Raw genomic sequence first — 18680 nt, 5'->3', positions numbered from 1 at the left:
GCCCACTCGGGGCTCAGGCCTGTGGCCTTGGCCAAGGAGGGCCTGAGAGCCTGGCCTCCAGGCACCCCGGGACTGACAGGGAAACTGAGGCCCAGGGTGGGAGGGGCAGCCGGGCTCTACCGTGCGGGGGCCTGTGTCCAGCCCTCATGGCTCCTGGGGTCCCTGGCCCTCGGCATTAGCTGTGGGGCCCGACCCGGCCAGGGGAGGCCCGGCGGGTGTGGGTCTGGCCCCGGCCCAACATGGCCTCACCCGCCCCTGCCTCTTCAGTAATTCCTATGCAGGCACTGATGGAGCCGAGTGTCTGCTGCTGCCCCGGCTGCTCCCTGGAGGTGCTGCCCACCTGCTCAGCCCAGAGCTCGGGAGACGCCCGCCTGGCCGCCGGCCCTCACCCTCGCCCTCCCCTCGACGGCGCGGACGCTCGGGCTGCAGCGATCCCAATCCGGGCGGCTCACCTGGCCCGGCTCCCTGTCAGCTCCCTGTGCCTGATACTGTGAACCCTCCTGCGTTTCCGATCATGTATTTATTTGGGGCCCTTATTCTTTGCACAGACATGGCAGCACACATGTGTGTTTTTTTAGAAAAAGAAAAAGGCCAAAAAAAACACAAAACCACCACACAATGGAAAAGAAAAAACTCCATTCCACTGCACTTCTGGTTCTTTGCTGTGCTTGCATGTGTCTTGCTGAGGGAACCAGGCCCTAGGCTCTGGGGACCTGCACCCCAGTGGAATCCATTCCAAGTCCTGGCCAGGATGGACGGGCCCCTGGGATGGAAGGGCCGCCGGGTCCCCAGGGCGCCTCTGGAGGCCTCCCATCGCGCCTGCCAGGTGCTCTTGGCTCAGGGTTTTGGGCCAAGAGCCGGACACAGTCCTTGAGGGTGGCCGGGCGGTGGCTGGGGGCGCTCTCCACCCTGTCACCCCTGCCATCTCTCAGCATCTGTTTCCCACCTCCCCGGTGACCTTGAGCAGGAATCACCAGGCGTGATTAGAACCTCCATGTGGACGCACGGCCGCCCCCTCTCAATGGAACTCAGGGCCGTGGGCTTACCTCTCCTCCAGAAGACAGACCAAGCTGGGAGGAGGCGGCCGGGCCCTCAGCCCACGGGACTTCCCGAGAGCCGTGTCCTGGAGCAGAGCCCCACAGTCAGGTGCCCGGCCTAGAGGACCAGACCCCCTTGAGTAAGAGGACTGAGGTGGGCATCCTCTTTCTTTTTAATGGTGGGGGCACCTGTGCCGATTGAAGGACAGGAGAAGAAATTCTTGGTGAAAAACAAATTTTTTTTTTTTTTGGATGGTCATCTTCAGCAGGGCAACCACTGCTGGGCCCAGAGCCCCACAGGTCAGCCGCCAGGGGCCCCTGCTGTGTCCACAGCAGGCTGCTGGAGCTGGCAGCTTTGCAGGGTCTCTCCCGCCTCTGGAAAGGGACACAACAGGGATGGTTTCCCCTGGCCCGCCCCGCCCTGCATGGGAGGAGCTGGGAGCTAGCGTGGAGTGGAAGTTGCACCTTCTGGGAAAATTTCTCCCCACCTTTGCCTCCCTGGTGGAGCCTGAGACAGCTGGAGAACCCACCGACCCAGGAATTTGATTTTTTGAGTCCATTGCAAACTGCGTACACTGCTGTCTTTGTGCTCGGCGGGCCCCCTCCTCGCCTCCCCGGCACAGCCTGCTTCGTGCGCCTGGCCAGAACCTGGTGTCTAGCCGCACCTCTCCTCCCTGGAGAACCGGGCTGCGCCCTGGGGGCTCTCCCCGCGCAGGGCCGCCAGGGACACTTCAGCACGAAGCAGCTCTGGGAAGAGGACCTGTCCGAACAAGCCTGCAGTGTCCTGGACTAGAAGCAAAACAGCGTCCTCCCCTCCTGTCCACGGAAGGTGTGTCCAGACTCCAGAACGTCCTCGCCTGGACTTCACACGGGCGCCCTCTTCAGTGCCTGCCCCGTCCTGCCCAGGGGGAGGCGGGCTGAGTGGGCAGAGGTCTGAAGGGGACGAACAGGGACTGCTGAGTCGCCCAAAAGCCGACCGGAGTCCCCGCCCAGGCCCCCAGAGGCCGCGCACAGAGACACTGTGTCCCGTGGGGACCACCAGAGCATCGGGCCCCACGTCCAGGGTGCCCTTAGCCACCTCGAGCTGCAGGAGCTGGGCCCCTCAGGCTTTCCTGAGTGAACCACGGAACAAATGCATCAGTCCGATGCTGACTTGGAGAAATTTGCAAACCTTCTGGTGATCGAGACGTTTTCATTTTTGTGCTAAGTCATGAACACCCCTTTGAAGACCCCCTTTGTGTTAGTTGCATTCTTTGTCCCTTTTTCAGAGAACTGTCACACGGATGCAAAGTGGTCTGCGGACTGGGCCGATGGGAGGCATGTGCTTATGGTCAGGGCAAGGGTAGGAAGGCAGGACCTTATTTATCACGTGTAGTGAACTCGCGGCCTTCCCCAGACCCCCAGCAAGGAGGGCCCTGGACCCAGCCAGCTGTCGCCCCCACCCCGCCCCAGGATGGAAGTCTGTCGACTCCTTTGTGGCGATGTCCTGGTTCTGTCGCAGCTCGTCCCTGACGGCTGCTGTCACTGCGAACGTGGGCACGAGTGTACAAATGAAAGGCGTGTTCTGAGACTGACAAGGTGGAACCTCCGGTGTGTCCCCTGCTGGCCTCTGGCCTCTGCCTCCTCTCGCCCTCTCCCTCCACCACCTGGCTCAGTGCAATACTCCCGTCCCACTGGGGCCCCCTGCCATGGTACTGTCGCCGCAGCCCCTCGGTCCCCACTCCGGGACGAGCACCCTTGGCCACCTTCTCTGGTGGTTCAGTTGCATCGCCTGTCCCCATCCCAACCCCGTTTTTATGGCCGAACTGATTTCCAAACACAACGAAACTGCAAACCTTGTGTGTCTTAATTCTCACCGGGGGTTCCGTGTGCTCAGCCCCCATGGTCTGGTGTGTGACAATCCGGGGCACAGCCTCCTCGGGCACAGGACGCCATCCCGCTCAAACCCAGAGCCATGGGCGCCTCTGTAACCGCAGCCACTGCTGGCCCTGTAACACTCATATGCAGCCCCGGGACCCCACCCCCCAGCCCCGCCATCCCCCCCCCCTTTTTACTTGGAAGAGATCTCTCTAATAAATCGGGTAATAAGCATTAGCCGCCTCTTTGTCTCTCTGTGCGTTCCGATGGTCTGAGGGGGAGTTTAAGGACTGACTTTGAAGGAGAGCACAAAGAAACCTTAGTAAGAATCAAAATAATTAAATAACAACGGACCCGAATGCCTTAATAGTAGTGAGTTCCAGTTCAGCTCGGATAAACTTAAAAGCTCACATCAGTGCAACCCAGCTGGAAGGAACAAACACTCCCCGGAGTTTGTATTTGTTCTGCCAGAGTCTCTCAAGTTGAGTAATGCGTGGACCCCTTTTAAGGGGAAAATATTTCTCCCGGACTCCCAATTTGAGAAACACTGCATTGAAAATAAGATCCTGTCTGTAAACAAGCCCTTGGAAAACCCAGTTTTAATCCCAGACGCAGACGGCTCGGCTTGTTTATACACAAGACTAGGCGATCGAGAATGTGCTCACCTTACATTCAGAGATGAGTATCCAGATAAGCTCAAGGATGCATCTGCATCGGGAAAATCACCAGGACAACCCACATCCCATGACAGGCAGTCATCAAGGGTTCCCTTTGCGCCACCACCGCCACCTCGGCACCAAGCAGAGCATACAAAGCTAGCATCTAGGGTGGTGTTAGGAAGTTGTGTTATAAGATAAACATTTAAAGTATTAAGTGCCATTCTCTGGGGTGGGCTGGGAGAGCTCAGGGCAGGACTTCGGAACTTCGGGGTCCTTCGGATCTCCGGGCCTCCATTCTTGCCCCTCCAGTCTTGCCCCTGCCTGCCTGCCCTGAAGGGACCCCACCTAACGACCCCTTCCATCCCTCCCTGCTCAAAGCCCTCTTACGGTTCGCCAGCACCCAGAGGACAAAGCTGGACCACCAAGTTCAAATCCCAGCTCTGCACTGCCTCATTGAGAGCGGGAGTGTTACAGTGACTTTCACTCTGAGCCTCAGTTTCCCCCCCTATAAAATGGGTTAATGGGGAACTTGAGTTATCCAAGTTATGTTTTGTTTTTTTACCTTAACCCTTGAAACACATAGGTATTATTGGCGGGTGGTGAAGCATGATGGTGATTCTCACAGAGGGTCAGCCCAGCATCTAAGGCTTTTCCGTCTCCGTCCCAGCTCCCACCCCTCACCTCCTTGGGCAGCCTGAACTCTCACCTCCACAGGCCGCGAGACCTCGCCCCCGGGACACGCCTCCCTTGGCTACGCCCCAAGACCCCGCCTTCTCTTGATCCCGCCTCCTAGGCCCCGCCCACTCCGGCTCCAGTTCCTCTCTGGACCTGCTTATTGGTCCCGCCTCCCCAAGCTCCGCCCCCTCACAGTTCCTGGTTCGTCCTTGCTCCGCCCACTGCTCCTCTGGCTCCCTAAGGCTCGAGGACCCACCTGGGCCTGCCCCCAGTACTGCCTGAAGAACGAATCCCCAGCCCTAGCGACAACAGTCCGGCAGGAGTTCATTACGCAGGCCACGTTTGAGGACGGTGGGGAGGTTATGGGAGGGTCGGAATCCCCGAAGGATGAGCCGCGAGATGGGTTCCTAGCTCCCTGCTCAGGCGTGGGTGGGGCAGCCAGGCACGCGCCGCGATCGAGGAAGGCCCCCGGCGCAGGTCCCGGATATTTGTGTCCGCGCCGACGCCACCGTCCCAGCCGATGGGTCGCGATACACGCTCTCGCTCGCGGTCGGCTGGTCGCAGGGGCCGAAGGCAGCGGAGGCGGAGTGGGAGTCGGAGTCGGAGCCGAAGTTGTAGCGGGAGCCATGGGCGGCGAAACCGACGTCGCCGGGACGACGAGAGGCGGCGCAGGCGGAGGAGCCGGGAGCGCAGGTAGGGTCGCTGTGTGAGCCGCGCTGGGGGTCCGGCTCCAGCCCTCGGGGAGCTGGGAGACCCCCGAGTTAGTCAGGGAGGGCTTCCTGAAGAAGGGGACGTCTGAGCACGTCGGGGTTAACCAGGCAGCGAAAGGAAAGCGAGAGGCGTTCCAGGCAGGGCGCCTGGTGGTTGGAAGTACAGCAGGAGGCGCCGTGAGCGAGGCGGAGGGGAGTCGATGAGGTCGGAGAGGAAGCGGGAGACCAGATCGTGCGGTCTTGTGTACCGTGGTGAAGGGTTTGACTGTTATTTGGAGGGGAGTAGGGAGCTGTGGAGGATTTTGAACCAGGGAGCGATGTGGTCTGGATTACTTTGCAGAACTCCTGCTGGTTTTCGCGTGGAGAAGGGACTGAGCGTGTCGGCAGGAGTGACACCAGGGAGGAGGAAGATAGTGCAGCTGTCAAGGCAACAGATGATGATGGCCTTCAGGAGAGGGAGGCTGTGGGGAGGTACAGTGGGAAAATGGGGAGATTTGAGAGGGATTTCCGAAGTAGAGGTGACAGCACTTGCCAGTGGAGGTGGGGTGTGAGAGGGAAGAACTGTTGATGGCAGGTGGCAGGACTCAACTGACTCCTGAGACTTGGTGCTCAGCCGCCCCTCAGCCCGCAGCCCTTTTCCTCTGGAGGTGGGGCACCTGGCCAGACTTGGCTTGAGTCTGCTCCAGCACAAAGGAACCAGCACCGTGATAGGGACTGACTCTCAGACCTGCGTCCTAGTGCTGGCTCAGCCCATAACTGACTGTGACACTCAGGCCAGTACCTGCCCCACTGTCCCCCAGATGTCCTCATCTGTGCCCTCAGGATCTCCACGGGACTTCTCCAGGCGTGCGCTGTCTCCCATGCCTCCAGCCTGTTCTCCACACCATAGCCAGAGTGACTGTTGTCAGACATAGCTGATCACTCTCTAGGTTTGAGAAGGTGGCTTTTCCTTTTGAGTCTCATAAGATCATTGTCACCTAGGAATTCCAGGAAGATATAAGCAGAGGGAATAGTAAAGAGATGGTTTAAACCAGGGCTTGGCAAACTACAGCCTGTGGACCAAGCATAGTTTTTACATGCTTAAACGGTGAGGAGAAAAAAAAAAAATCAAAAGAATAGTATTTCATGACACGTGAAAATTATTTGGGTTGGCCGAAAAGTTCATTCGGGTTTTTCCACAAGATGTTACAGAAAAACCCAAACAAACTTTTTGGCCAACCCAGTATATGAAATTCAGCTTTTGGTGTCCAGAAGTAAAATTTTATTGAACAAATTTATGCCTATTTGTTCATGTACTGTCCGTGGCTGCTTTTGCACTGTGACTGCAGGGTTGAGTAGTTGTGCCATAGACGCTCTGGCTCTTAACAGAAAAAGTTTGCTAACTCTGGTTTCAGCTCCTGGCCTTGATGTTTTAGCATTGGTTCACATGTAGTTGTAAATCTTGTTATTATCAGCTAGGGGTTTCTAAGATTTCAGTTTTTCACAAGAATGAGCCACCCTAGAAACGTAATTAGAGTCAATGTCATTTATGAAGATTTGATTAGATTTGCAGTCTGTATTTACGTACTTGAAAATCAAATAATTGATTTTCATGGTGTAGATTCTTTGACGTGAACTTAGTAAGTGGAGCATTTGGCAAACTAAAGACAGATTTAGTTGCTCAGAGGCCCCCAACATTAAAGAATCTATCCCCAGGATTCATATGTTGCCTTCCCTGCTCGCAGTGCCCTTCCAAGGCTCTGTATTCCCTACAGTCTTACTCCAGTTCACTACTGCCCGTCCTATAGGACCAGATAAACACCATCTTCTCCTGTAAGCCCTCCCTGGACACCTTGGACAGCGCTTGTAGCTCCTGCACCATCTGGCCCCAAGCCTGCCTCCCTGCCTTCCCCTCCTCCCTCTCTCCCCCTCACTCACTCTGCTCCAGACACACAGGCCTGCCTGCTGCTTCTTGAATAAGCCAAGTAAATTCCTGCCCCAGGGCCTTTGCTCTTGCTGTGCCCTCTCCCTGGATCACTGTTTCTCCAGATGTCTGCCTAGCTCCCTCCCCTACTTCCTCCAGCGTTACTTCCTCAGAGAGATCCTCTCTGACCTCTCCACACCCAGTGCTGCATCACTATCTTGGTAGCTCATGGTACCATCTAGTGTCACACTGTGTGTTTGTTGATGTGCAGGCAGGGGCCATCAATGTTTTGGTCACTGCCGTGTCCCCAGAACCTAGAACAGCTCCTGGCACCCAGCAGGCGCCCAGTAAAGGGCGGTGGGACGGATGGCTGGCCAGCAGGCAGCGAGCAGAGCTTCACGGGTTCCCTCCGCAGGTTGGATTCGGATGAGAAGCAGTGGCAGCAGCGGCGAGGCAGGCAGAGCCGGAGCCCCCCGCCAGCCCACCGGCGCTCCCAGGACCGCTCCTCTCAGTCCGACTCGGGTGACGAGCGGCAGCGGCAGCGGGGCCGATGGGCCCGCCAGTGGCAGCAGCGGCCACACTGCTGGTCCCCCAGCTCCTCCGCATCCAGCTCCGTGTCCCCGGGCCACTCCCAGAGCCCCCGGGCGGCGGCAGCGGTCCTGAGCCAGCGGCAGAGCCTGCAGGAGCGGCTGCGCCTGCGCGAGGAGCGGAAGCAGCAGGAGGAGTTGATGAAGGCCTTCGAGACGCCCGAGGAGAAGCGGGCGCGGCGGCTGGCCAAGAAGGAGGCCAAGGAGAGGAAGCAGCGCGAGAAGATGGGCTGGGGCGAGGAGTACATGGGCTACACCAACACCGACAACCCCTTCGGGGACAACAACCTGCTGGGCACCTTCATCTGGAACAAGGTGAGCCCGAGGTGGCCACTGGCCACAGCCCTTACTTCTGCTTGTGTTGCTCGCCAGGTCTTCCTGTGCTTCTGCCGCTTTTTGCTTCATGAACTGTTTACAACTTATTTTCAAAGACGTTGCTTAGCATTCTCAGCACACGTGCCCAGGTCGTACCTGGCCATTGAGAATGTATTTTTACCCACACGTGTGCACACACTGGCTCCGCCAGCTTTTCCCACGCTGTCTCGTGCGGTGTACAGTCTCAGGCACTCTGCCCACAGAACCAGCCTAACCTCAAGACAGCTTCTCAGCGTCACATGCCCAGGGTGGGATTTCACCTCAGAGCTGTCACCTCATCCTTGAGATGAACACTACACACCAGGACTTCTCCTGCGGTCCAGTGGTTAAGACTCTGTGCTTCCACTGCAGGGGGCGTGGGTTTGACCTCTGGTCTGGGAACTAAGATCCCGCATTCTGTGCGGTGTGGCCAAAACAGATAAATAAAAGACTAAAAAAACCCGCAAAACTACACACCAATCCCTTACCCACCGGCCGGGGCCTTGGGCACTTGGAGTAAAGCAACACAATTTCCCTCGCAGTCCTGGAGGCCAGAAGTACAAAGTCAAGGTGTCAGCAGAGCCACGTTCCCTCTGGAGGTTCTGGGGAGGATCCTTTCTCGCCTCTTCCAGCTTCTGGTGGCTGCTCGCCACCCTTGGCTTGTAGCTGCATCACTCCAGTCTCTGCTTCTGTCGTCACGTGGCTGTCTTCCCTCAGTGTCTGTGTCCTCACGTGATGTTCTCCTCTCTGTGTCTCTGAGTCCAGAGTTCCCTCATCTTATAAGGACACCAGTCACTGGACTAAGGCCCAGCCTAGTCCGGCACGACATCAACTGTTCCCGGATTCCCGGGTTGGGACGTGGACATACCTATGTGGAGGACAAATTCGACCCGACACAGCTGTGGGGAGGGTGAGAACTGGTGGACACAGGCGGAAGCCACCGTATCTACCGCTGTCTACATACACTCTGAGCTCACAGCACCTCAGGGCCTTTGCACTCACCATTCCTCTACCTGGAGCACTCCCAAGCCCTCCCCATGGCTGTTTCTTCCTCATTATCAAGGCACTGCTTCTCCCTTCCTAGTGCTTTACTAACAGACGTGAATCATGCGCCTGCCGGGTGCTGGGTACCGTGTGGGCCCTGCACATGCGTCAGTGAGCGACAGAGAGAGACGCCTGTCCTTGTGCGGCCATCAGTCTCAGGGGAGGCTGGCTGTAAATAACTCATTTAGCTGAGTCCGCAGAGGAAGGAACGAAGGTAGGCGGGGGTGGGCGAGGAGGCTGCAGTTGAAACGCACGGGTCCAGAGAGGTCTCGTTGCAAAGGTGACATCTAAACACATGTCGCACTTTATGGCGTGTAATTCCTGTGGACTGTGAGCTCAACGGGGCAGGCTCTGTCCCAGGCGCTGGCACGCAGTCGGCCCTCAGTAAATGTCGAATGGGTGAGCGGGCCTCGGGGCGTCTGAGAAGCCCCGGCCCAGCCTCTGAGGCCTCTGTAGTCGGGGGAGGGTACTAGACGGCCCAACTGTGTGAGCGGTGTCACGCATCTTGTCCCGGTGTCCTCGGGGCGCTGGGCTGGCAGAGTGGGCAGGCATGGTGTTGGCCACGAACATGCCTCTCCGGGCTGGGCATTGGTCGAGGGCTCAGTGTCTGAGTGCAGGCTCTCCCCGTCCAGGCCCTCTGCAGCTGTTGTGTGTGGCCGTAGAGACGAAGTGCGGTCATTGTCACTGTGTGGCGGTGGCCCCGGGCCGGGCCACGCCGTGTCACCCTGGGGGCACGCTTTTCTGTGCACAGGGGCTCCTGGAACGACCCTCGGAGCCGGCGGAGGTGACAGGAGGCACGGGTCTTGGCACGTGCCACCCACAACAGTTGTGAGATGACTTGGGAGGGGCGGGGAGTCTCCGGGAGCCTGTGCCCGGGCCCCTCCATCAGGTGAGGGCACAGACAGGGAGGAGCCGCTCTCCGTGCTCGGGGTGCCCCGAGGGGTCCGTGAGCCAGGACCCCGGCGAGTGTGCTTTCAGAGTCCCCCTCTCGCTCAGCCGCTGGTTCTGCCCCTCCGCGTGGCTGCTGGGGGTCTGAGCTGCTGAGAGCCGGACACCACCCAGCCGGTGCAGCCAGGTTTGCGTGTAAAACAAGAGTCAGCAGCCCCAAGTAAGACTGTCCCGTGTGTGACATGGTCGTGTTCTGCAGGGGCGGGGCTGCCTCTCCCTGTGTCTCAGCACACGGCTCGGGGCAGAGGGCGCCCCACGATGCTGGAGTGTACTGAACCGATTCTGCAGGCGAACGGGGGGCCGCGTCTTCTGCTGGAAGTCGGGGTGTGGCCGCGGGCAGGTCACTTCTCCCTCAGCCTCGTGCTCCTCATCGGCAGAGCGGGTGCTTCGGTCTGGTGGATGCCCGCCTCGTAGAGCAGCAGGGGGTCCTGGGGTGGGCGGCAGGAGGGGGCATCGCTGCTCAGCGGGCGTGTCGTTGGCCCTTCCAGGCCCTGGAGAAGAAGGGGATCAGCCACCTGGAGGAGAAGGAGCTGAAGGAGCGGAACAAGAGGATCCAGGAGGACAACCGGCTGGAGCTGCAGAAGGTGGGGCGCCCCGGGCCACCCTCCTTCCCTCCTGAGGGCTCCCAGGCTGGCTCACCCTGGCTTACGTCAAGGGGGACCTGATTGGCTTACGTGGAGAGTCCAGGGGACATTGGCTTCAGGCACGGCTGGATCCAGGGGCTCGGGCAGTGACTCCAGAGAGCTGTTTCCCTCCAGCTCGGCTCTGCTGGCCTCTGGGATTTATTCTAAGACGCTCCCTGCTGGGTGGCCAAAGTGGCCCTGGCTGCTGAAGGCTGCTGTGTCTCTAGCAAAAGGAGGGCTCCTTCTGCCGCAGGGTGTGTCCAGCGTTTCAGGCGTCCCCGGACTGATTCCTGTGTCCGGGGCCGGGCCATGGGTGTGGTCCCACCCGCCCCTAGGGAGCCCCCCAGCCTGACAGGATGAAGGCAGACCCACAAGACCCCCATCGTACGCTGGCCGCTCATGTCCTCGTGTGCCCGCAGGTAAAGCAGCTGCGGCTGGAGCGCGAGCGGGAGAAGGCCATGCGGGAGCAGGAGCTGGAGCTGCTGCAGCGCGAGAAGGAGGCGGAGCACTTCAAGACGTGGGAGGAGCAGGAGGACCACTTCCACCTGCAGCAGGCGAAGCTGCGGTGCGTGCGCCACCCTCCGCCCGTAGCCCTCCGCCCGCCCCCGCCCCCGGGTGCAGGGAGCGCGCCTCGCCACTCCCCCGTGTTGCCCCTGGGCCCTCGGCTTTCCACCTCCTCCTCCTCGGGGTCCCTCTTGACCCTCTTTCGCGCACTGCTTTCCGTCGCTTTCTTCATCGCGCCTGTCTCCGCAGGGGCCAGGTGCCAAGGGGTCACACGAATGTGCTGCTGAGCAGAGGGTGCCGGGTGCCCCGCCATCCCCAGGCCACGGGGTGGTTCACTCAGCAGCCTCGTTTAGAGTCAAGAGAAGTGAGGCTCCTGGGGTGTCGAGAGTTGCCCGAGCTCACACGGGGTGTGTGAGCTCCAGGCCCGGCCCCCTTCTCACCTTGCTGCTCACCAGCCGCGCCAGCCCCCAGGGGCTCAGACCTGCCTGGTCCCAGGGCTCCCTGGGGTCGGACCAGGGTCAGCCTCTGATGCGTTTTCCCACACACAGCACTGAGGCTCCAGATCGCTCACCCCGGGTGGGCCTCTCTGACCCTGTGTCCCCGCCCACCCGCTGCTCTTCAGATCCCTTGCTCCCGTCTCTGCCCCTTTCAGGGCCTGTGCCTTCCAGCTGACCTGTCTTGCTCCTCTGCCTGACGCCTCCTCTTCCAGGAAGCCTTCCCTGACCACCACCCACAGCAGGCCGGGCTCCTCCCCTGGCTCCGGTCAACCCCTGCGGGCGAGGTCTTTAGGAGGGTGGACACAACCCCGGCTTTGACACTGCCCCCCGCTCCCCGGCAGCTCCAAGATCCGCATCCGGGACGGGCGGGCCAAGCCCATCGACCTCCTGGCCAAGTACATCAGCGCTGAGGACGACGACCTGGCTGTGGAGATGCACGAGCCCTACACCTTCCTCAACGGCCTTACGGTGGCCGACATGGAAGACCTGCTGGAGGACATCCAGGTACGGCCCTGCTGTGCGCCTGGCACTGCTGCTGCCACCCCAGCCCCGGGCGTGCCTTCACCCACCGTCTGCACCTCCGCCTCCAGGTGTACATGGAGCTCGAGCAGGGCAAGAACGCGGACTTCTGGCGGGACATGACCATCATCACAGAGGATGAGATCGCCAAGCTTCGCAAGCTGGAGGCCTCGGGCAAGGGGCCAGGTAATGCGGGCCGGGCCACCGGAGACACACCGGGCTGTGCCCTCGGGGAGGCACCTCTGGGTCTGGTGGGAGCCGCTTGGGCCGGGTGGCTCCACAGAAGAGGCCTCGGCTTCCTCTCTGGGGGTCTCCCTGCCAGGGCCTGTCTGCGAGCCACCAGGGGGCAGCACTGGGCAGCGGGGGCAGCGGGTCCTGAGCGAGGCGCTCTCCCGCTGGCATGCGGGCTCACCCAAGCAGCACCAGTGGCTTCCTTTAAACAGCTGCTTAGCGCTGGGCTTTCCCGGGAGCGGCGTCTGTGGGTTTTCTGTTTGGGTTTCAAGTTTTCGTCAGAGGCTTTGTCCGCTTGAGAACAGGACCTGACTGCACTCGGCGGGAACCTGTGCAGCGTGGCGTGCTTCTCTAATCAACTTTTCTTTTCCTCAGCATGATTGCCTGCACGTAATTGCAGGGGAGACAAGCTCTAAAGCATGGTCTCTCCCCCAACACTGCTGACATTTGGGCCCAGACCGTTCTCTGTGGGCCGTCCTGGGCCCTGCGGGGTGTGGAGCAGCCTCCCTGCCCCACCCACTCAGTGGCAGGAGCCCCTGGTCGTGACAACCACAGATGTCCCCTGACATGGCCCAGTGTCCCCTGGCGGGAGGCAGATTCAACTCCAGTTGAGAGGCACTGTTCTAAAAGCTCGTTGGCAACCACTGCAGTCCCACCCCTCCCGCCCCCCTGAAGCCACCGGCTTTAATGACATCTAGCTCCTGGGGGCCTTGAGCCTGTGTCACTAAGCTCTCAGCTCCATGTCAGTGCCCACCCATGGTGGCTGAGGACGAATGCCCTCCCTTTCCTGAGCCTGTGTAAGTGCTGTTCTCTGCTCAGTTGGGGGTGGTCGGGGAGGTTTCCTTCCTCTTAGGAAAAGGAGGAGCATCCTTTATCTTTGTAAGTGGAGTTTTATTTCTCCCGTAGCGGGGCACATCTTGTAGTAATTTCCAGAGAAAGGAAAGGACTCTTTGCTATCAGAAATGGGTGTCCAGGGGAATTCCCTGGAAGTCCAGTGGTTAGGACTCTGTGTTTTCACTGCCGAGGGCCCAGGTTCAATCCCTGGTCGGGGAACTAAGATCCCGCAAGCCACGTGGCACGGCCAAAAACAACAACGACAATGACGAAAAATAAATGCATGTCCAGAAACATCTGCTTTGGTGGCAGTGGTGCTGGTTGGGAGGGTGCTGCAGGGCCCTTGGACAGAATGACAGTTACAGGTGTGGCTCTGGGTGCACACCCGGGCCGCCCAGCAGCTTGGCCACCTGGGGCCGATCGGTGACCTCCCCAGAGCTTGGTTGTTCCTTGCATCGCACGGGGTTGAGAAAACACCTCCGGGAGGATTGCGTGAAGAGGAGTGAGTACATGGTCGTCAAGCATTCAAAACAGCGCCCGCTCTTAGGATGCCAACGCCTCAGCGCAAGGACCGTGGGTGGGGGATTTTGCACCACCGACCCCACCTTCCCCAGGGGGTCAGACACCTGGGAGGCTCCCATCAGGCCCCCTGCCCCGTCCCTGGGCCCTTTCTCCCCACTCCCTCTTCCACCGCGGGTGGGTTGTCTGCTGCCACCCTCCTGCAGCTTCCTGCACTCGCCCCAGAGGAGGAGCCCCTTTCTGGGACCCCACATCTCTCTTTCCTGTGGTTTGTGCCCTCGCATCCTCCAGTAACTGTAGAGAGAGGCAGGAAATTGTTGGCGTCCCACGTGTCAGGAAATGTCTTCTCTCCCCTTGGCTGGTGGCCGCGGGGCAGGGGGACGTTGTGCTGGGTCCCTTCCGTTTCCAGGGCTCCCCGCATGCCTTGCCCACGGTCCCTCCTGTGGCACTTCCCTTCCCTCTCCCCCTCCCTGCCACGTCAGTCACCCCTCTGTCCCCTTTCCCTTCTCGCATGTTACGGTCAGGGTCCCAGGTGTCCTCAAAGAGAGTGTTTGTGTTTGTCTTCTTTTGGCCTGATTTCTGAGAGAAGAGGGGGAACTTCTTGTCTTCACCACTCCTGGAGCCCCTCAGAGGCGGCCTTCATTTTAAATTAAGTTGGCCCTTCCCTTTCCTTTCGCTTTTCCCCTTTTCTTTCTTTTTTTCCCCCCCTCTCCTTTTCTTCTCTTTGCAGCTGGGAAATCCTAACTGTACAATAGAGCGTGCAGTAGGAAGTGGGTCCCCTTACAATCCCTGTGGGTCCTCCCAGGGAGCATCTCTGAGGAGAAGCCTTCCCCCCACCCAAACGGTGCCACCCCCTCTCCTGAAATGGTGTCCCAGAGGGCACTCAGCCGGCACTCTCCAGCCAGGCCTGTTGGTGGACCCTTGGGTGGCATCCAAACCCAGGACCTGGCTTCCTTTAAGCAGTGGCTCAGCACCCGGGGCTTCTGTGGGAGCGGCGCCCACTGGGGCTGTCTGTTTGGGTTGTAAGTTAGCACCGGTGGCTCCGTCTGTCTGAGCGAGCAGAGGCCTGGCTTCTGTTTGAGGTCTGTGCAGGATGCAGCTCTGCTTGGCCGGGTGTGAAGGGTGTCGCCGAATTGGGTTTTGGTCCCGTGATGTGTCTGCACCTGCTACAGACCGAGGCCGGGCTGCCGGCCCTGTGGGTCTGCTGCTGAGGCCAGGGCTGCTTGGGAGCCCAGGTGCTGATTCCAGGGTCCCAGGTTGGTTGGCTGGAGGGGACTCGGGTTCTTGACCCTGTCTGATCATCTGGGCTTGGAGAAGCCGGCTTTGGAGCAGGGAACACGAGCCGGTTGCCTGCCCCCACGTTCACCCAGCAGCTGCGTACGGAGCTCCCTGCCCTTGGAAAGCCGGGAATCAGGCATCCAGGCCAAGGGAGCAGTCTGGTAGTTGACGAAGGCTTCCCAGTAGAAAGGATGCTCTCGCTGAGGACTGAGGATGGCTGGGATCTAGGAGGCGGACTCGATGTGGAAGAACTTATTGCTGGTGGGAAGCACCCACCGCATGTGCAGGGGCCTTGGGGCAGGGCAGGGGTCGGAAGGGCACAGCGTGCTGTCTGATGAGCCACAAACAAGGAAGCCAGCCATTGTGAGGGAGAGCTGGGGTCAGGCAGCATTGGCCTCACCCTCAGGGGCCTCTCAGTCTAGAGGGTTAGGACCTGGGCCCAGCCCCATGCCGAGCAGCCCTCACCCCACTGCAGGTGAGCGGCGAGAGGGGGTCAACGCCTCGGTCAGTTCCGACGTGCAGTCGGTCTTCAAGGGGAAGACGTACAGCCAGCTGCAGGTCATCTTCCAGGGCATCGAGGGCAAGATACGGGCCGGGGGCCCCAACCTAGACATGGGCTACTGGGAGAGCCTGCTGCAGCAGCTGCGTGCCCACATGGCCCGTGCCAGGTGAGCTGGTGGGGCCTCCCTGGGAGCCACAAGCTGGGGCCCCAGCTGGAAGGCCCCCGCCCAGCCCCCAGCAGCCTGCCCGCCTTCCTTCCGGCCTCTACTTAGCACCTGGTCTTTGTTTTCCCCGGGTCAGCGGACATCCCAGGAAGCCCTCAAGGCTGCTGTCCCCCGCCTTCCACAGGCCGCATACCCTCTGTGTATGAATTCTCCTCGTGCTTGGCGCTGTCATGTAAACACGGCCCCTGTCTGCCGCTAAGTGCAGTCACTTCTAAATTTATCCTCTTCCTCGCCTGTGCCCCATCCTTTTCCAGCCCAGCTTGGCCCTTAGGTCACACCTGCATGTGAACACCCCAGTACAGGGACCTGCCCCCTCCCGGTGTCCGCCTGTGTCGTGGCCACTTGCTGCCCTCAAACTCCGGGTCCTTGCAGCAAAATGGGGGGGTCATGAGAAGTCCTTGGGGGGGGCCTTCCCCCTTGGAGTGTCAGGGTGACCACCCGGCCTGCGTTCCAGGCTCCGCGAGCGGCACCAGGACGTGCTGCGGCAGAAGCTGTACAAGCTGAAGCAGGAGCAGGGGGTGGAGAGCGAGCCCCTGTTCCCCATCCTCAAGCAGGAGCCGCAGTCTCCGGGCCACAGGTAGGCCTGGGTCTGGACGTCCCCTGCCGGGCGGCGGGACTACAAGCCCCGCCCACTGCCCGCCCCGCTCAGTCCAGCCCTCTCTCGCAGCCTGGAGACTGAGGACCCGGCCCCCACCCCGCCCGGGCCCTCGGAGGGTGGCGCTACTGAGCCCGAGGCAGAAGCCGCCGCACCGGCGGAGGGCGAGGCGGACGGGGAGGCGGTGCTCATGGAGGAGGATCTGATCCAACAGAGCCTGGACGACTACGACGCCGGCAAGTACAGCCCGCGGCTGCTCACGGCCCACGAGCTGCCGCTGGACGCCCACGTGCTGGAGCCGGACGAGGACCTGCAGCGCCTGCAGCTGTCCAGGCAGCAGCTCCAGGTCACAGGTGCGGGGCGGGGCCAGCAGGGGGCGGAGCCTCCCCTTGGTGAAGGGGGCGTTGGTGGTGAACCCGCTCTCGATCCTGCTTTGCGCTCCGCCGCCTACTCTCTTGAGAGTGTCCGTTCATTCACCTGCTCGCTCGCTCGTTTGTTCGTTGTGGGCGTGACCGGCTGGCTGGTCCCAAGGACACAGGGGTGGTGGTCTTTACTTCCCGTGCCCAGCTCTGCTCTGAGCTCCTTATACTGCCCGCTTGCCCGGGCCTTGGCCTTCCTGGGCAGCCATCGTCCCGGAACAGCGGAGAAACGGCCTCGGAAAGGCCCCGGTCCGGGGGTCCCACTGCGGGCTTCTGACCACCAGGCTCTTCGGCCAACCCGGCAGGGGACACGTGGTGTTTGGTGCCCACCCGGGAGGGCGGGGGGCACCGGGCAGGCGGGCCCGGGTCGGGGCATGTGACCGGGAAAGGGAGGCTGCGGTGCCGGGGTCCCGGTTAACGCGCCCCGCCCGCAGGCGACGCCACCGAGAGCGCGGAGGACATCTTCTTCCGACGCGCTAAGGAGGGCATGGGCCAGGACGAGGCGCAGTTCAGCGTGGAGATGCCGCTGACGGGCAAGGCCTACCTGTGGGCGGACAAGTACCGGCCGCGCAAGCCGCGCTTCTTCAACCGCGTGCACACGGGCTTCGAGTGGAACAAGTACAACCAGACGCACTACGACTTCGACAACCCGCCGCCCAAGATCGTGCAGGGCTACAAGTTCAACATCTTCTACCCCGACCTCATCGACAAGCGCTCCACGCCCGAGTACTTCCTGGAGGCCTGCGCCGACAACAAGGATTTCGCCACGCTCCGCTTCCACGCCGGGCCGCCCTACGAGGACATCGCCTTCAAGATCGTCAACCGCGAGTGGGAGTACTCGCACCGCCACGGCTTCCGCTGCCAGTTCGCCAACGGCATCTTCCAGCTCTGGTTCCACTTCAAGCGCTACCGCTACCGCCGGTGACCGGCGGGCCCCCTCCCGGACCCCTGCGAACTGACCAGGGGTGTGGGAAGCCAGCAGCCTCCCCTGGCTGGGCCTCCTCCTTGCGGGGCCTCACTTCCTGGTGTGAACAGGGGTCGCTGCGGAGCCTGCCTCAGAGAGCTGAGGGGACCCACCACCAGGCGGGCCTGGGGCATTGACGCACAGGAGGGGCTGCTGATGGGATTTTCAGAGCCCAGGGAACCAAGCAGGCGTCTCCAGACCTCAGTCCTTGGATTGACGCTGAGCCCCACCCAAGAAACAGGCCCTGCATCACCGGGGCTCTGGGGGGCTTGCAGGGCGTTGCTCAGCCCCTGGACATGGCCAGCGGCTTCAGGACCCAGGCTCCAGGCCCTTGAGTGCATGTTCCCGGAGAGGCCATCCGGGGACGTCTGTGGTCCCCCAGCTCGCCCCTGGTGCTGGCTGGGGTCAGCCTCCGCCCGGTGGGCACGGAGGATGCGTCACCACCCGCCATCAGGTCTGGGAACATCCTTCCACAGCCACCGAGCGCAGGAGCCCCAGGGTGCGGCTGTGGCGCCCCATCGGGCCTCTGGGCCTCTGCGCGTCCCTCAAGGCTGCGCTCCTAGAGCCACTTCCCAGCCACCACAGGGCTGCCCTCCTTGTTGGCAAGTCTCAGACACGGGCAGTCAAGGGCCTGGCAGGTACGATCACTCACCCAGTCATAGACTGTCAGCGGTGCCCCAGGCGGGCCCACCCCAGAAACAGATTGCTTTTAGCGTTTTCTTACGGAGACATTTCCAACCTCAAGTGGTCAGAAGCCTGAAGGGCCGCTGCCAGCTCCTCAGACAGCCTCGCCCAAATACCCTATTTCATCTGGAAACGTTTCTGTTTCAGGCTGTTTCTTTAAAACGATTTTTTTAGGTGGGGGGGGTGGGGGGGAATCTTGTTTATTTTCATTTAATTGGTCTACTTGTGAGATTGCATGTTTCTTTTCAATAAACATTTTATTTTGGAATAAGTTTAGGTTTTCAGAAATGCTGCAGAGATAGTCTAGTGTTCCCGCACCCCACACTCAGCTGTCCCCATTGTTAACGCCTTACGTAACCACAGCACATCTGTCACAACTAAGGCACTAAACAGCCAAGAAGACCTTTTGAAAACAACCACCACACCTAAAGATAGTCAGTGACAGTTCCTCAGGGAGCCCCTGGTAGTCTGAGGGCTTCCTCCCGCTTTGTCCCCCACCCCCGGCCTCAGCTCC

The 18680-nt window shown here is 60.6% G+C and overlaps 2 protein-coding genes across 6 annotated transcripts in view; both read left to right on the top strand.

Annotated features, from left to right (window-relative positions):
- PIP5K1C (phosphatidylinositol-4-phosphate 5-kinase type 1 gamma) overlaps positions 1 to 3128 on the top strand; it is a 59034-nt gene extending 55906 nt beyond the window's left edge. For 4 of the 5 annotated variants that reach the window (XM_033854771.2, XM_033854769.2, XM_033854770.2 and 1 more), the window contains one exon: positions 268 to 3128. In XM_033854771.2, the coding sequence (XP_033710662.1) occupies positions 268 to 270 (3 nt within the window). In that variant the 3' untranslated portion in view covers positions 271 to 3128. The remainder of the gene's footprint in view (positions 1 to 267) is intronic. The other variant, XR_012331155.1, reaches the window with a different exon arrangement.
- A 1474-nt stretch (positions 3129 to 4602) lies between these two features.
- CACTIN (cactin, spliceosome C complex subunit) lies at positions 4603 to 18433 on the top strand. Its single transcript, XM_033854762.2, has 10 exons — positions 4603 to 4921; positions 7257 to 7743; positions 10263 to 10358; positions 10817 to 10962; positions 11740 to 11902; positions 11989 to 12103; positions 15255 to 15447; positions 15959 to 16081; positions 16172 to 16452; positions 16953 to 18433. The coding sequence occupies exons 1-10, from the start codon at positions 4749 to 4751 to the stop codon at positions 17441 to 17443; spliced, it is 2268 nt and encodes a 755-aa protein (XP_033710653.1). The 5' UTR covers positions 4603 to 4748; the 3' UTR covers positions 17444 to 18433.
- The last annotated feature ends 247 nt before the right edge of the window (positions 18434 to 18680 follow it).

Source organism: Tursiops truncatus, chromosome 3, assembly GCF_011762595.2.
Source record: "Tursiops truncatus isolate mTurTru1 chromosome 3, mTurTru1.mat.Y, whole genome shotgun sequence".
Classification (NCBI taxonomy): domain Eukaryota; kingdom Metazoa; phylum Chordata; class Mammalia; order Artiodactyla; family Delphinidae; genus Tursiops; species Tursiops truncatus.
Note: the sequence above shows the minus strand (reverse complement) of the source record. Positions and strands in the feature narration are given on the sequence as shown.

What these genes read in the sequence shown, in the direction of transcription:
- CACTIN (XM_033854762.2), top strand. Translation starts at nt 4,749, where the DNA reads ATGGGTCGCGATACACGCTCTCGCTCGCGGTCGGCTGGTCGCAGGGGC. An exon ending in GGCCTCGGGCAAGGGGCCAG is followed by an intron (nt 12,104 to 15,254) that starts GTAATGCGGGCC and finishes ACCCCACTGCAG; the next exon opens with GTGAGCGGCGAGAGGGGGTC. An exon ending in GCAGCAGCTCCAGGTCACAG is followed by an intron (nt 16,453 to 16,952) that starts GTGCGGGGCGGG and finishes CCCCGCCCGCAG; the next exon opens with GCGACGCCACCGAGAGCGCG.